Consider the following 17,950-nt stretch of genomic DNA (forward strand, 5'->3'; position numbering starts at 1 on the left):
GTGGTGGTGAGAGGCTGGGCACCGCCTGGGCGGGCGGGCAGGAGCTGCGGGGACCAGTCAGAGACCCCACTAAGCCCAGGTCCCGCTGGTGGTAGCATCTCCTGGAACCCAATAGGACCACCCCAAGCAAACAAACACCTTTTGCACCCACGCCATGTGGACACGTTCAGGAAGATTTAGAAAAGCCTCAGGGAATTAGGTGCCACTGCTGCTTGGGCACTTCTGCAGCAGTAGGTGCCCAGGGAGCTCTGCGTCCAAAGGGCTCCCCCCATGTGGCTGCCCTGCAGAGCGCCTGGGCCAAGTTTTGGCCAGCGAGCCCTGCAGGGGCAAGTTGAGGCTTTGGTCAGCGTCTGTCCAAGTGAACGCCCCGAGGAGCTGAGCCCAAGAGCCTCTCGTTTGCCAGGAGAGCTCATTAGGCTGCACAGCTCCCTGCGGCGTGGCGAGCACAACACACCCAAAGCCACCACGACACGTCCTGCAAGGCGCCGCCAAGCCCAACACTGATTCAATGAGCACCAGGCAGCAGCGCGGGGGTGACATTTAAACAAGGGAGCAGATTGCCAGCCCCTTGCAACACTGCCCGCTGGCTCAAACTTCTGCTTTGCAGGCAGGCAATCCCGCTCCGAGCCCGGCTTTCCCTCGCAAGGGGAATGGCTTCAGCCAACAGCTCAAGCGCAGCTGCCTCGCACATGCTGAATTAAGTGCCTGCAACAAGGCACATCAAAACACGACAGCATGCAGAGGTATTACAAGAGGAAAAACGCTACGGACAGGGCAGGGAGAGAAAAGTGCCAGAGCTGGCTGCACCGGCAGAGCGAGCAGCCCTGGGTACCCAGAGGTGCTGGCTCACCCACACGGGTCCCAGCTCCTGGGTGCTAGCTGAGGAGCTCAGGCAGGAGCACGTACAGGTATGGGGCAATTAAGTTAAAGGCCGTGACGAAATCTTACTAATTAACGCGCTGTGGCAAGTTGTGAGAGGGGAAAAAAAATTATTAGTCTTTACATCTGACTGCGTTGTGACACCTTCCCTGCAGCTTTTCAGAAGAAAGGATGATGGGGTGGCCAAGCGGAGCCGAGCCCATCCATCGGCACGGCCCTGCCCTGCTGCCCCTCTGGGATGGGGTGGGACGGGGTGGAGGGATGGAGGGGGTGCTCGGGGGGGTCACTCACTCAGCTTGTCCCCAGGGAATGGGGCTGACGGAGCAGTTGGCCAGGAGGTGAGGGCTGTAGCGGATCTCCACGTAGGCGACACCTTCCTTCGCTTTTGTCTCCACCAGCTCGTACGCAATCCTCCGCACCGCCTCGCGGTCCCCCCTGCAGGGACAGCGATGGGACCCGTCACCCACCGGCACCAGGAGGGGACCCGCAGGGACGCCACCAAGTGCGGACAAGCAGGCAGTGGGCACTTACGCGATGGCGGGCATGTAGTAATTAAATTTCTCTAGAAACTCAGGAAGTGACAGCGGCGTGTTGTAGCTGATGTGCTTCAAGAGCTCATCCACAGTGTCACCGGGGAGAGGAATCCCTCTTTTCCTGGAAAACAAGTCGTGATTTACCGACGGGGAAGGCTATCGTGTTTTGAAGAGGTCTCTAAGCGCGGCCTTAGCTGGCAGCATCGGCCTCTGTTTCTCCACAGAAAAGATATGGCACAAGCTGTCCTTCCAAAAGCTCCTCGCAGACGTGGCCCTGGATCTCCGCAGGGAGCACAACGATCCAAGACACCAAACAAACACGAGCACATCGAGATGGAAGCCCAGGGTGACCCAGCGGGAGCGGGGCCAGAGGCCACATTTCAGGCTTAAGATGGAGCTCCTCGGAAGGGGCTCTGCGTTATTTCTTGGCATCTCCCCCTCCTAGAATTGCCAACATTCCTTAGAAAAGTTAATTTCTACTTATGGAGGCTCAAGGGCCTGAGAAATGACAGGGAGGTGCGTGGGCTCGGGACCACTCGGCTTTGCTGCGGGGGAGCCCGGCCCCAGCAGCAGCTCCCACCAGGGGGCTGTGGGTGCCGAAGCCCACCCAAGCTCTTCACCATCCCCACACCACGTCACCTGCCCGCGGACGCCAGCCTAAAATTGGGAATAACAACCAGACATTTGGTTCTAATCCCCTTTCCTTCCTTCCCGGTGCTGCCGCGATGAGTTATGGCCGGCTGATGGATGTCCCCCTGCTGACAGAGACCAAACCCCAGCCACAAGTCCAGCAACCTGCTGCCAGCAGCTGTCCCGAGAAGCGATCCGCAGGAAAGCAGCCCAAACGCCGCTGATCCTGGGCTGAGTGAGCGCTGCTTGTTTCCCCATTCGGGCAGAAAGGAAAGCAGCCCCGGGCGCAGCGTTCAAAGGCAATCTGTCGGGATTAAGTTGCTGGCGCTCAGCGGGGGCTGCTCACTGCTGCCAAGGCATCAGCTTTCCCCCCCGCCTTGCCCTTTCCACGGCAGTGACACATTGCCGTGTGCCCCGGGAGCTCTCAGCTCTTCCTCTGCCGAGGGAGACACACAACACGGAGCCCCACAGCCAAGCTGCTCTCCTGCCCCCCTCCACACACCCCCAAAGAATCACCAGCGGTGATGGTGCTTTGGGACGACCCCCAGCACGAGGATGCTGGGGCTGGCTCTCTGTCAGAGCAGGGTGGTGGATGTGGCCACCATGGTTTTGGAGCTGCTGTGGAGCCCAAACCCCCAAGAACTGCAGAGTTCAGGGCTGCCCCTGGGGGTTCGTGCATCCCAGCAGCTTTGTGCTACCTGTACGTGTCCAGCCACCACCTGGTAAATTGATTCCCAGCTCTTTGCCTTTAAAAACAGACCACAAACAGCTTTGTGTGTCCAGGGTGAGGTTGCAAGGCAGTGTCCTGCACTGCCCCTTTGCTTTGGGGTTTGTGTACACACTTGTTTTAGAGCCTGCAAATAGCACAGCCTTGCTCCACCCCAGCTGGGCACCGAGGGCTGGCAGCGCTGGGCTGCTTAAAAATAGGAGGGAGCTCAGCATGCTCCTGGGGAACCAACGTTCCTGCCCTAGGCAAGTGAGGAGCAGGGGATCCTCAGCCAGGTGCTGTCTCCTGGGTCTCCAGGCCCCTGCTGCCCTGCCAGGCACTGCACCAGCAGCAGGGACCCCATTTGTTTGCTCACAGGGACTTTCATCCCCACACCGCAGCCCTGCAGCAGCAACCTGACCCCACAGTGAGCAAGGGGGATGTCTTCAACCTGGCCTCTGTATTCGACTGATGAATCTGTGGCCATTCCCCATAGAAAAAGCAGCTTTAGAAAGAATAGCTCCCCCAGGATCACTTTGCCCAGGACCCACTAGGCTCACAGGATGCCAAAACCACTGCCCACCCTCCCCAGATTGACTTCTTCCCCGAATTACCAGAGCTGTGCTTAACAGCTGTTTTCTGCAGTCTCTAGGCTTGACACATCCTTGATCGGCACGTATCTGCTTTTACAGTACCTTTGCTTTTTCAGAAATCTCACTGGAGGAAATCCTAAGTTTATTCTGCCTCCAGCTACGGAGCCGGGTCCTCGCCCCGGTTACTCAGCCAAAGCTAACCAGCTACCCACAGCTAACCCATTACTCACAGCTTTCTTCCCCCAGATACTCACTTGCCAAAGTATAGGATTGTTTCTGGTCTAATGGCTCCATCCAGGTGGATGTGAAGTTCTACCTGCAGTAAAATAAAGAGAAATCAGTGTTGTACTCCTAGAGCTGCAGCAGAAGCTCACAGGTAGGTGGGTGGTGCTAACGCAGGCATAAATGCAGCTAACACAGGGCAAAGTCATGAAAAGGAAGTGCAAAACCATTTTAAAATGATTATTTTTGAATATCTAAGTATCGTCCAATTATTTTCTTATTCCTACTGCAGGTCACAGATTTAAGAGATCTTTCAAATTTCTTGTGTCTTCAGTAATCTGCACACTGCTTCGGGAACTGCCCTACCCATACTTAGCTTGCATAGCTTGGAGTTTGGGAAGATCTGAAAACAAGAACAGCAATACCGACCCTCAAACAAGCATCAATTAACTTGATAGGAGCATCATTACACAAGAAGTCAGGCTTCACTTCCACGAATCTGCTCTGGGTTTATTGGTAATTACCAGGCATTATCACAGCCTGCAGGATTTCTAACGCTACACAGAGTCCCAAGATACAAGGTGCTGTAAGCAAAAGGACAAGAGCTGTCCCATAGTGCTCACAAGCTTCTTTCAAAATAAAATGGTTAAGTTAAAACGGGACAGTAAATCAATTCAATCCTGTTTCCTTATTATTGCTTACACAATGCATTTTGGAAGAGGCACCATAGAAAAGAGCCAGCTTTCTCCATTAGTCAGCTGTGACTTCGGAGGGACATGACAAATACATGACAAATGTAATTTGGAAGTTGAGCTGGGAAGGAAAATCTTAGCTGTAAAATGTTACAGCTAGATCTTATTTCCAGAACTGTCTGTTTTTAAGCAACAGAATAGCCTACCATACATACATGTATATTATATACATTAAAGGAAGGACAATGAAGCACAAAGCAGTTACTGGGAAGGAATGGCTGCAGGACCAGCTTTGCTCATTCCAGGTCTTTCAGATGTCAGTGAATTCAGGCATCTGAGTACTAAGCTACCCAGAGAGAGACTGCCACACTGTACAAGATACAACTGGGGCCATTACCACCTAGGAAATAGGTTTGTAAGAGGTGACTCAGGGACATTTTCTCTAGTCCCGTAACGCCCCGTACAAGCCAGGCGTGCTTTGTGCCCAGCTCATGGTTGGGGTTCTCAGCAACCAGGACTGCTACAGAAGTCCATGGCTGCTGGGGTGCAGCAGCACTCAGGTTTGGAAGATGTGTGGGATGGTCATAAAGCTACTGCTGAGATAGTGCCTGCAACAGTGCAGCAAATGCTGAGATGCAAAGTGTGGGTACCAGGCTTGGGGCAGTGCGAGCCACCAACCCTGTGCTGCTGCAGCCAGCCAGCCCAGGGGCCAGGAATATGCCCACAGACACGGCAGGCTGTAAAAGGATATTGCTGTCACTTCTCCTACCCTTAGGACACGATCTGAACCTACAGAGATGAAGATTTTTAAAGGGCAAAGCTTGATCTTTCCCCCTGCCCGGAGTTGTGCAATTCTGCTTACGAGGACTAAATGTCCTGAGAAGCAGCAGATAAAGTAACAGGCTGTGGACACGATCCGCGCTGCCAGATGTGGACGCCTGGCACGTTTTCCACTCTTGAGCTCCGATTCCAATTTCTAAACCACGCGAGCTCCATTCCTTGAGGTTTTCAACAGCCCTTGTGACCTTCTGGTGCAGTTACAGGCTTGAGACGCACTCGCACTGATAGGAAAACCCAGCGAGCCAAACCCAGTGGGGTCTGCATACCCCAAACATCTCTCGAATGATCCCTACAAGAACATCCCAACGTGACACTTCCAACAATGGGACAACAAATTTAGTGGTGTCCTTCACCACGCGAGCCACCTCCTGCTGCAGGTGAGATGCTTGCAAAGCAGCAAGGCTGCTCTCTGACACCAGCAGGCTCGTCCTCTACGAACTTGCACTTCTTGGGGCCTGGAGGTACCCAAGCAAACTGCTAAGAGCCTTGGACTCAAGCCAAAACTTTGTGGGGTTGATCCCAGGGGTCATTTCTTGCAGCTGGCAGCTAACCTGGGCTATTTAGATTCTTGGGACATTTAGGCAAAGAATTAAAAGCAAGCCCATGAGGGCGAACATGAGGCTCAGCTCCCCAGCCGTCTCCTGCGCGAGCTCTGCCAGCCCTGGGTCCGCAGGAGGCTGCAGAGCTCCACTGCAGCTCCCAGCTCCCTTCTTCTGTGTTTGCTCTGGGCAAACAAAGCTTAAGACTTTTGCAGATGGAAGTGGGCGACACGACCTTGCTTTAAGCCCAGTGCCCAGATAAAGATGAAACAGTTTTCACTGAGCTGTGGCTCCAGGAGATGCAGCCTGAGCAGAGGCCAGGCAGAGCTGGCAGACCCAAACATGCGGATCTCACCCCGAGCCCTCCGATTGATCTGAGGCATGTGCATTAATGGGGATCTCCACACTAGGTCCAGGACCCAAGCAAGTCAATAAAATCCCCCAGTTTTGCTAGAGAGAGGTCCAAAGCCCAAGTGATGAGTTCAAAGGACACGAAATGCCCAAACGTATGTGCTCTGAACACACAGGACTCCTAGTAAGGCTGTGAGAGCAAACAGTGCTTGCTGTTTCTATGCAAAAATAAGCAGTTTTAGATCAGGCCCAGTGCCTGGCACACTAGGGCAGTTATCAGCAAGATGTTGTGGCTTTAAGCAAAACAAAGTGAAGCTTTAAGGGTTCTGGCTTGACCTCTCTCTTCTGAAAATATTGTCATGTTTTATTTCAAGCCTAATAACCTTCAAAATAAACTCAAACCCAGAATACAGTACTGCAAACAAACACGTTCCAAGTCGGATTATTTTCAATTTAGTAAAATGAGGAGGAAAAAAAATAAGTAAACATTCAAAGCATTTCCAACTACAGCCAACCCAGCAGTTCTCTCTTACTCTGTGGTTTGCTCAGCGGACCGCGACAGAGCAGTTCGCTGCTCAGCCTGCCTATGTGGCAAGGAAAGCACCATCCAGCCCGGGGCACTCGAGGGGTTTGTGTACCAGGTGTTTGTTCTTTTACTTTAATTTTGTTTTGATACAATGACCACAGTCAGCTGGTTGGGGCACAAGCTGAAGAGCCCTAAAGCCGGGGTAAAACCTTTGCCTTTTTATTTTGACCGTTTCTAGCAGATGTTAATTGATAAGCCAGGCAGCTCCTGAGGTTTCATCACTTTAAAATCCTAGCAAGTGACTTTGGTAAGGATTATTTATCAGCACATTAAGAGGTGATAATCTGAGGTTTGCTTTATTGATTTCAATAACGGAGTGATTACAGCTCTAACTGGTCAAGATGCAAGGGAGAACAACAGTAATCAAAATTCCACAAGAGATAAGATGAATGCTAACCCCTGCAAAAAGAATGAACTGTGTTCCTGAAATATAGATTTTTTTCCCCCAAATATAGATTATTTATTTTCCTGGGAGATACACTCCCAGGAGCTAAGCTGTGAACTTCATAACCTTGCCACAAACCCCTATTTTGGAAGCAACAGGTGAAGCTGGACCAGGAGGGATGTAAAGGCAGCAGAGACACGGTATTCCCAAGCCCAATGAAACCCCTAAATGCCTACTGGTGGACAAACCTGGGGGTTTGAGTCTTTAAAAGAGAAAGGGGTTGGACTGCAAGACCCAGGCGACCTGCTGCTCCATGCAAGAGGTGTTTGTGCTTTCTAGGGAAGCATTCACACAATGTGTTGTGGCTTTGGTGGCTGGCCAGGAGGATGCTGAGTGGTGTTTGGTGCCTCCCCTCGTGGCATGAGCCACTCAGTCTCCCTGCATGGAGCTCCTGGTGCTGCTGAGCCACAGGATGCTGATAAGAGAAGGGGGCTCTGAGTCACCTCCCAGGGACAGCAGTGCCCTGTCCCTGCCTGAGCCATGTGGGGCTGGAAGAGGCAAGCCGTCAGAGCAATAAAACCAAAGTCCTTGCCCTTCGAGCGGCACCAACCAGCCTCAATTAATGCCGTCAGTGATGGGGTTATCAGGGAATGTGCCTGCGCTGCGTACCGGAGCACGAGCATGCACAGCACTGCTCAAAGCACAGCAGAGCCCAATGCAGCCGGGGGTCTCCAGGATGCTGCCAGCACCACAGCTCAGCCCCTACTGAGCTGGCTGTGCTGAAATAAATGTCATCCTCCTTGGGGCAACCAGCTGAGACCTTGTGCACTTGCACAAAGCAGTGTGAAGGCAAGGGGTGCCCACCCAGGGAGTGCTGGAAGACCGATCCTATCTCCCTGCAATTACCAGCAAGTTATTATTATTATTTTAAGCTTTGCACCCAAGGCAAAATACCTGCACTATCTGCTCAGCACAGCCAGGCTGCTCTGTCTTATGCAGCTGGAGGACAGGACCCTATGGCAGAGCTGGCACCTTAAGTGACTCCTGGGTCAGGTCACCTGGGGCTCTGCTGGCCATTGATGGGGACACCGACAGCTACAGCAAGAGGCTTTTAGGGCTGGGATTTCAGCTGTGTCAGGCTCCCCATTTTGGCGGCAAGCCAGAGGAAAAGCCCCCAGGTGACCAACAGAAGTGGTGCAGGGTGACCTGCAGGATGAGCACCACGTGTCCCCGGCCCCCTGCGCGGACACGGGCTCTGCTCGGGGTTCAGAGAGCCCGGCCTCAGAGGGAAGAGGCTGATGGTTGGTGTCCTCAGTCTCTTCTGCTTTTTTATGGCCTACGATAAGCAGGGGTCAAAGTCACCCCACAGCAGCCCCAGCAGCTCCCTGCCTGCCTGCCGCAGCGGCTGGGAGTCAGTGCGTTCCCAAAAAGCAGGCGGCAGCCCCGGCCCCTCGCCTGGCTACCAGAAACGTCCCTAATGCACAAAACTGGCTGTTCCCAATGGCAGGGGGTCCCGGGGGATGAATAGGGGTGATCAGGGCTCATTAACTGACTTCAGATCTCGTTTTTTCTTCCCAGTCCTGACTTAGCAGGTTCGCAGGGCTGAAAGGGACTGCCTGACTCATGAAATCCGGGCTCGTAACCGTCGACAAGCAGACAGCACAAGTTTGACCTTAGCGCACAAACATGGTGTGGTTTCCCCAGGTCTCTCTCTTCTGCATCCTACTGCCCCACACAGAAAAATCAGGAAGAAACATGACTGAAAGAAGAACTTAACTTGCTTCTTTTGGACCAAAATGTAAAACCGCTGGGGTAAACCAACAGCTTTTGTTCTCAGCGGAGCTGATGAAACGCCAACGTCTCCTAAAACTGAAGCAGCCTGAGAAGAGCTTTAACCACTCACAGATATCAGTGCCCCCTGGATTTCGGTATCAAGGTTTCCCTGCTGGTGGATGGGTCTCCTCCCCTGGGAGGGAAACCTCAGGCAGCAACCGACTGCAGCGTGTGTCGGACGTGTGCACGGAGGCTTTTCCAAGTACGCCGTGCTGCTCTGGTGCAAGCTCAAACAGAGTGATAGACGATTTAGGGGTGGTGGGGGATGCAAACAGTAGGAAAAAAAATAATTAAAAACAAACAAACAAACACACACACACTCAAAACCACGCTCTGAGGTTTTCAAAGGCAGTCTTCTTCCCCAGGAAACCACACATGCTTGCTGCCTCTCACGTTCTCCCAGAGCTGCTGGGAGACCCCACGCTGCTTTCTGTCTCCTCTGCCCCTGCCCACAACCACGGAGCCCAAAGACACCCAAAGAAGAAAACCCTTCCCCATGTGCCAGCTTACCCGAGACCTCAACCCAAGAGCAGAGGTTTCCCATGGAAAAAGCAGTGCTCTGCCACCAGATGGGTGGCTCTTGCTGAACACACCTGCTTCATCTTCTCTCACCTCTCTTATAACCCGATTAAGAAACACGTTACTGGATGATCCTATCTGGGGGATATTTATACAGCAAATAGTGAGACTGGAACAGCGGAGCACCCTCAGATAGCAACCACCGGGGTGGTATCTTAAGAATAACAGAACTGAGCGCTTAAGAGATTGAAAGAGAAAGAAGAAGAAGAAAACAAAACAAAACAAAAAAGCGGTGGGGCTGCCGGACCCCTCAGCGACTTGCCACTCCCTAGACCATGCCCAGCGGGGATCCCAGCGCCTCGCCTGCCCCGGGACGCACAGACCCCGGCCGGCACAGGCGGGTGGCACGGCACGGCACGGCACGGCACGGCACGGCACGGCACGGCACGGCACGGCACGGCACGGCACGGCGCTCGCCCCGGCTCCCAGCGCGGTGCACAGTGCAAGGACCTGGGGCACGGGGCACGGGCACGGGGCACGGAGCCGGTGCACAGCCCCGGAGCACGGCGCCCAGCCGGCTCCCAGCCGTGTGCCCGGTCCCGGTGCGCGGTGCACGGCTCCGGAGCAGGGCGCGCAGCCGGCTCCCAGCCCGACAGCACCGCAGCCGCCTCACCTTGGGCCCGTCGAAGACCCGCAGCCGCTGCTCCATGCTGCCTCCACCGCCTCCTCAGCCTCCTCAGCCTCCGCTGCCTGCCCCGGCCGTGCCCCGCCCCGCTCCGCCCCGCGCAGCGCCGAGCACCGGGGGGAGAAACCCGGGGGGGCCCCGGGGACTCCCCGCCCCGCTGCGCCCCGGCCCCGCGCCCCCCGGGCGGGGCTGCACCGGGGGCAGAAAGCGAGAGCACGCAGCCTGCCCTGGCTGCGGTGCTCAGCCGCTGCGGGGATGCGGGTTTGTGGGGGTTTAGCCCCAAAAGAACTGCCTTGTTCTTCGGTTTTAAAGTGCTCAGCCCTCACTCCCCCTCTTCTGCTTACAAAGGCGCCGCTCGGCTGCTCCCTCGTTTTGGTTGATGGCTTTTCAGGATTTTTTTGGCCCATTTTACAACTCCTGCTCAGAGTTTAATTCCTTATTTTTAGTCACCCGGCCACATTTCCTGCTTTGCCCCCCTCCTTGCTCTCCCCCAGGTGATGCCCGTGGCAGCCAACATCACTGAGGGACAGTGGGGCAGAAAACCCCGCTCCTCCCGGGAGCCGAGCTGCACCCGAGGAGCACCCGAGGGTGCAGGAGCAAGAAAGCTGCTGCACGCCTGGAGCACCCACGAAGCAGCACCCATTCGGCACACACCAAGCTGCAAGGCAGTGATCCTCCCTGGTCCTCTGGGAAATGTCCCCTAGGTCCTGAGCTGCCCGGATGGTGCTGAGCAGGCAGGCAATGTCCCCAAAATCACTGCTGAACCAAGGACCATGGTTTGGTCCTGCCCCACTGGAGTTCACCTGCTCAGGTGAGGCTGTCCCCAGCCCTCGGGGCTGGTCTGCGGGGAGCTTTGGGCACAAAAGTCACTATATCAGTGTAAAACATGATTATTACTTTTGTGGTATGTAAGCACTTGGAGCCATAAGCGTGAGCGCTACCACAAATGGACAGAAAATAAAGTTCCCTCTTCTCCTTGCCCAGCTGTGTTTATAGCAGAGGGACAGTGTTTGGGAGAGCCTCTGTGGGGGATTAGCAGTGCTGCAGCCCTGCACAGGGGACGAGGAGGGCTGCGTGCTCCCAACACCACAGCGGGACACGTTGCACAGATCTCGCTCCACAGGGAAACGTCACGGGTGATCCCCAGTCCCTCTTCCCTGGCTTTGATGGGATTTCTGCCCCAAAGCCATGTAGACACTGGGAAAGGCCATTTTTCAGCTCCAGTCCCAAGCTAATTCAGGTAAGCGCACTGCAGCAGAGCCTGTGGGAAGAGGATGGAGCCAGGCACCAGGCTCGGCTGGGGAGGAAAGCTCAACAAAACGTTCTTTGTCATCAGCAGCACCTAGCAGAGGTGCCCTGACCACCTGCCACATCAGTATGGCCCAGATGAAAGCCAAAATTAAATAGCAAAAAGCATCCTCAGAGACTCAGCAGCTGGCAGGGAAGGTGACCACCAGCTGCAGGGCATGGGGACAGCGGTGCTCGGGGATTTCAGGAGCCTGCAGGACGCAGCCACGCTGCACCAGGCCCTGGGAAACCTGGGGAAAGAGCAGTGGGTATCTTCTGTGCTAAAACTTGTGATTTCAGGAGCCACCAAGAGGTGGCATTTTCCAGGCTCCCAAAGCTCTACGAGTGTTGAATTCAGGTAAAACTACTGCGTGTGCCCAGAGGCTCTGGGCAGAAATTAAATGGTTGAATGTGAAAATTAGGGGGTGAAATCAAACTGCCCCTTAGAGCTCCAGCTCCCATGGCCTGCTTCATCTCTGGGTCACGGGCTTTTCAGCATCCACTTGGAAACATCTGCTTTGCCTGGAGAGCATCACACAGCACCGCACGCGTGGAGCTCAGGCTTCTGCAGCAAAGCAGCCGCAGCACAAATGGGCCCAGGGTGAACCCACGGGGCTCTGCTGGTCCCCTGCACGCACAGCCATGCTGCCTGTGCCACCTGTGCCTGGAGGACAGAGGTCACTTACAGCCCTTATTTGATGTTAAAGGAAATGACAAGGAAAAAGAGCATGGAGGTAATTTTCTGATGGGAGAAACATTGTTAGCAAAGGTCAGGAAGGCGAGAGGAGCTGAGCTGGACTGGGGGCTGGCATGGTGTGGGGTTTTCCTTCTGCTGAGCAAGTGCTTCTGTCTGCAGACTCAGCTTTTTCCAGGCGAGTCAGCATCAGGACTGTTATTGGGAGCACCCAGCTCTGCCGGAGCCTTAGAAATGAGCCTTGGGCTGGTCTTAATTACCCTCATTCACTGCATCGATCTGTACTGCTGCCTAATCAGGCAGTCGCAGTGCTGCTGATATGACGTGAATGCTTTCCAGCTGAGAACATCCCAGCCCCCTGCAGCCAGGAGGCTCAAGCACAACAAAGCTTTGTGCCACTTCATGGCCGGGGCTGGTTTCCCACCTGGGAAACTTTGTTTTTTTGGTTTCCCAACTGTGACACCAGGGGGGCACAGACAGGGACCTGCCTGATCCCAGTAGCTGCTTGCTTTCCTCAGGGGACATTTATCAGCCCAACACTTCAGGTCCCCATTGTTCTCCAATTTCAGTCACACCTTTAAATCCCTCCTACAAAGGAAGACGTCCCCACACTAAGCTCAGTTTTGGGGAACAGCACCAGACACTCCCCATTCAGAACAGAAAGTGAAACAAGTCAGGGCAAAAACCAAGGTGATGAAGGGCCCCAGTGTGGTTTTGCTTGCTTGGTTCACATCACCGCCCCAAGTTCGGAGGGAGGGAAGAGAGACGGGATCACCTCCAGCTTGGGGAGCTCTGGGCACACACTGGGGCTGTCCCTGGGGGGAAGAAACAGGCTCTGCACAGCCTGCCCACGGCTCTGGTCTACCCTCAACTCTCCTCTGTAATTGTAGGAAAACCCCAGGCAGTAAATTAGGGGGGGAAGCATAATCTTGGTGGATATTCCAGCACTTATTTCCTAGGGGCTATGTTTAATCCTGCTCCTTTCCTCTTGCTCCCACAGGTGAAGACCAGCTGGGAGCTGGTTGCTGACACCTGCTTCCCCCAAACAGCTTTCCAAAAATACTGGAAGTGTGCTTGTGCCAGACTTAGATTATCCAAAAAGACTTGTTTTCACACCTTTGTGGGCTTTTGTTGTTGTTCTTTAACAAAAGACACCAAAGAATGTCACACTGCAGCCCATTATAAGTGGCCAAGCAAGGGAAAAGTGTTTAAATTCTACCAGTAAGGGACTGTAAATGCTGATGCTGTGTATTAATGTGACACTTCAGCAAGAGTGGAAACTCTCAGCCCAAACACCCATTGCAAAAATGTTTGAGGCAAAGCCCTCACTCATACCAGCATTTATCATTTAACTCCTGCAGCTCCCCTGCAGGGCAAACCCCTGCCCAGGCTGAGCACACTCTGGTCCCTGTGCTGGAGCCACTTGTTTCCTGCTGGGAAACCTCAGGACCTTGCACGGTTAGTGGGAAATGCAAAGAAAGCCCCCTGCTTCCCCAAGGGGACTTCATTCCCACACCACATTTGGAGGAGTAGAAGCAGCCCGAAGGCTGAGAGCAGAGGGATGTGCTCAGGGGCTCTGGGGGGCCACCAAGCACCCCTTGGGGCTGGAAGCTCCTGGCCTTGCCCAGGAGATGCTGCACAGCCAGCTGGGGGCAAGTGCCTGGTGCTGCTCCAAGGGCAGCCACGATGCTTGCTCCACGGGATGCATCACTAGCCTAAGAATTGAAAAAAATAATTTGGTTTTCATAGTGAAAAAAACAAGCCACTGATAGGTACCCTAATGTACCAGTGGTGCAGTCCCAGGGACACCAGGGGGTGCCCAGCTGGGTGACAACAAGCCCATGGGTGCACAGACACCTGCAGAGCCACGTGGGGAGCTGCGAGCTCATCCTCTAAGTGGATTACGGATAAAACAGCCAACTTGCACTGGGCATCAGGCCATGCTGAGGTATTGCGACCTGTCCTGGACATCTCCTGGGCCAAAAAGCAGCTCCAGGACGCCAGGACACTGGATTTGGGGGAGAGGCAGCAGAGAAAAGGCAGGGAAACAATGTCACTGCTTTGTGCCAAGGAGAGGAGCAGCGGTGTGGGTCTGGCAGTGCTTCAGACCTGGAAACACCTCCAAGGCCTGCTCAGAGCCACAGGTTATCCCAGGCCAGCAGCCTGCTCTCCCCCAGCTCTGCATCACACGGAGCCCTCAGCACCTGCAGATGAGAGCAGCACACGGTGCCTGCAGCCCGGGGTGTCTGCGCCGTGGCTCTCTGCATCTCCAGAACCAGAGCTCTCCTGTGGGCCAAACCTGCCCAGGAGCAGCAGCAGCACTGTGCCCAGGATGGTGCCTACTCAGCCCCACAGCACGCCAGGACCATCCTGCTCGCAGGGAGGAGCAGGAGGAAGGGAGCCAGGTCCCCTCCCTGCACGCTTCACTAGGAAATGCTGTGAGGAGCAGGGCGGTCACAGAGCAGCTCAAATGCAGCTCCTGCAGCTAAGCGCTAGCCCAGCTGTGGCTGCTGAATGCATCGCTATTCAAACCCATTTCTGAACAAGTGATCAGGAGGCACACGGCTGATTTTATCTCTGCAGGATGGGGCCCAGGGAGCTGAGGCTTGTGCACTTTTACACGTAGGCAAAGCTCTGCAGACCAAACCCCATGGTGCTCCCACAGCTCTTCCTCCCATTATCCAGGGCTGCCTTGGGAGTGAACTTCCACGCTCCCCAACCACTCCAGGCCTAAAAGAGCTTGCTCAGGCTTCACACCCCAGCACCACCTGCAGTCCCTGCACAGGGCAGGGTGACACGAACAGCACAAAACCTCTCCAGGCTGCTGCGTGCACACCTGAGAGCCACCCACAGCAAGCCAACCTCCTCCAGAGCAGAGGAGACCCTGCGTGCCCGGGGTTATCTGCACGTGTTGAGCAACCCCGGCACACGCCAGGTAATTGGATTATCAGTGCTCGGCCATATCCTGCCACCAGGGCCACCAAAGGACAGAGTTGCCCTGAGGACAGCACCCCTCCGGCAGCCTGCGGGGCTGGAGGCCAGCACCACAAATCCCCACTCCTGCTATAGAAAACAGAAAATGCTCTCACCCAGCCCGAAATCCTCCAGGATGCTTCTGTCGGGCCGGAGCAGCGAGCACAGAGGAGTAACATTGCCCCCCTCAGACACTCCGTAACATCGCAGCTGCATCCCCAGCAGCAAAACCCAAAGCCCAGGGTCCCCAGCAGGCAGGACCCGGGGGCTCCCATCTCCTGCTGAACCCCTCAGCCCTCCCGAGGCACGTCAAGGGAGCACTTTATGGAGGCCGATTTTTTTCCCCAGGGCTCCACGCAATCAACTTTGTAATTCTGCTCGGGGTTTAACTGGGCTCCCAGCCCCCCCTCACAGCATTTGGGATGGGGCTGTGTACTGGGCCTGGCTGGGATGGATTAACTCCTTTTTGATGCCCAACGTGGGGCTCAAAGGGCTGAGATAACAGTAAATTTGATCAAAACACTTACAATTAACATACTTAGTTGTGAGTCACCATATTTTCTGGCTTGCTGTTAATATTTTATGTGATCATGTTTTATGTGATCCATGCCACATTCTTCCTCCTACTGCATATCAGGTCAGAGTTTGTTAAAGGCTTTTTTTTTTTTTTCTCCAGTTTGCTGTGCTATAAAGCGCTGGCCTTGAGCCTAATCTGGTATTCAGGCCCTGCACTGCTATCATCTCTGTCCCTTGGAAACTTATCTTTGAGAAAATTAAGAGCTACACTCTCTTCTTTTCCTCCTCTGGACGTTGGTTTGTGGATGGTATCAGGAGTGGTACCTCCTCTCCCTGTGGGCTAATTATAGCAGCTTTGGAGTATTGTGACCAACACACTCCTGCTTCAAGGTCTGCAGAATGTGTTGCTTTTCTCTCTAAGGTTGAGCACTTGGTGAAGGATACCACCCAAACCCCTGCACAGCGTGGTGGAGGGTGGCAAGGTGTGGGGCAGGATATGGGCAGGTGCCTGTTACAGGACCTCCTCTGATGGGTTTGAGCTTCACCCCAAACCACAAAATCCTAAAAAAAAATAATAAAAATGATGGTGTCTGAAGAGATATGCCCTGCCTCTGTCAATGCCAGAGAAGCACAGCTGGCAGCTCTGTGATGGGGCCTGGCCTGTGCCTACCCAGCAGGAATTAGCACTGCCCAGTTACTGCCTCCCCTTCATAACTAGAGCCCCCTCTCCTTCCCCACCTTGTATTGCTCTGTGTGACACCCTACAGCTCAGCGTGACGCCCTCCTGCCCTGCCGTGGCCAGGCACTGCCTTGGAGGGGAGCAGGGCTGCAGTAGGATATGGGAGCCACTGCATGGGGGCACCCCAGCACCAGGGGAAGCACCCCGTGTCTGAACCCCACCACAGCAGGGTGCAGCACTGGGTTATCACAGGCTCCAAGCCAGGCACCCAGCTCAGGCTGTACATGGCACTACCAGAGCCCCAAGGGCTCCTTGCTTTTTTTAGTACCACCTGAAGCACAAAACTAAAGAGCCCAGCACCATTCCCACCTTCACCTCCATCCCCAGACAGACAGATGGATGGGTGCCCAAACCCAGAGGTGGTAGCCAGGGCCAACCAAGAGCACAGAGCATCACCACAATGTGACAGGTCCCACGGTGAGCCAGGCAGTCCATCTGCAGGCCCTGAGTGATGGGGCATGGCTAGCACCGTGCCAGGAAGACAGCAGGTTACGGTCAGGCTCAAGATCCCCAAGGCCAGGCTGAGCTGGAGACCAGCACACCCCTCCTGCACAGCCCAAAAGAAAAGCAAGCTCCTGAGATGAGCTTAAATAGAGCCCCTGGGCTGGGCTGTGGGGACCCAGGTGAGGCTGGACAGGGCCATGAGGGCCCTCAGTGACACCTGTAGCATCATCTGGGCACATTTGCTGACGCCTCTGTCACCCCGTGCTGTCAAACCCAGCAGATATTGGGGTTTGGGGTCCACAGGGCTGCGGGTCTGGGCTGTGTGCCTTCCCCAGCCTCTCTCTCCAGTCAACCTGATCTGCTGGGAGCCAGGAGCATTCCCCGAGGATGCTGTAGACATGGGGATCATCTCTCCTACCCAAAAATCTCTTGGCACTAACAGCCTCTGTATCACGGGCAGCCCATGTAACTATTACTGCCAGGCACTGGGGTTATTGCGTGGGGTGCTGCACCAGGGAGAAGCAGCAGGAAGGGACAGAAAGGCAGGTGAAGGGGAGGAGAGGAGCAGGGGGCTCGTCCCCTTATCCCTGTGCCCGGTCCCATGGGGGATGGTGCTGGGGGGGGCACCCGGGGTCTGCCTGGCCGCTGCCCTGGGCAGACTGGGCACGGGCTCCTGCTCCAGCAAGGAATGTCTGCAGAGAAAGCGATCCTCCCTGCCTCGAGCTGGGAATGTCTGGAGACACTTTAATTCGCCTAATCCAGGGCCCCAGCCCAATTAATATTCTATAGGATCTCCTGGAGCTCTTGTTTTGTTCTGTTCTTGGCTCAGAGGGCTGCCGAAGAAATTGAAAACAGATTATTGGGGAGAAAACAGCCTCAATTTTTCGACAGCTGTCTCTGGCGAGGCTGGCTGCATTTCCAACCATTCCCCGGGCATGAGGCAAGCCTGGCTGCGGTGCTTATCCCCCGCAGCAGCAGGGGGGCTTTGCTGGAAAGGCGAATACCCAGGGATGGTGCTGGCCTCGTTCACCCCCAAAACCCCTGGCAAGACCCCCTAGGTGCTGCCAAGGGAAGGCAGAGGCCGGAGCTGACAAGGGGCTGGGGGCAGCCTGCAGGGGGGACTGGGATTGGGGTACTGGGGTCAGCCGGGGACAAGCAACCGAGCTGTGGCCATATATACGAGCTGTGCTTAAAGGGCCTCCGGAGGGATGTCTGCTCCTCCTGTGTGCTGGGAAGGAGCTGGCAGGGTGGGCTGTCTGTCCCCACGGCCGTTGCTCTGTCCACCAACAGCCCCCCACCAGCCC

At 55.0% G+C, this 17,950-nt stretch overlaps 1 protein-coding gene across 3 annotated transcripts in view; it reads right to left on the reverse strand.

Annotated features, from left to right (window-relative positions):
• Positions 1-10,079, reverse strand: part of ADA (adenosine deaminase) — a 32,361-nt gene extending 22,282 nt beyond the window's left edge. For all 3 annotated transcript variants that reach the window (XR_014618910.1, XM_084296945.1, XM_084296944.1), the window contains exons 1-4: positions 9,982-10,079; positions 3,596-3,657; positions 1,411-1,533; positions 1,171-1,314 (exon numbers count right to left, since the gene is read on the reverse strand). Coding sequence is in view for 2 of the 3 variants with exons in the window: in XM_084296945.1 (XP_084153071.1) it covers positions 1,171-1,314; positions 1,411-1,533; positions 3,596-3,657; positions 9,982-10,017 (365 nt within the window). In the remaining variant the exon portion in view is untranslated. The remainder of the gene's footprint in view (positions 1-1,170; positions 1,315-1,410; positions 1,534-3,595; positions 3,658-9,981) is intronic.
• Positions 10,080-17,950: the final 7,871 nt, after the last annotated feature.

Source organism: Netta rufina, assembly GCF_964035555.1.
Source record: "Netta rufina genome assembly, chromosome: 16".
NCBI lineage: Eukaryota > Metazoa > Chordata > Aves > Anseriformes > Anatidae > Netta > Netta rufina.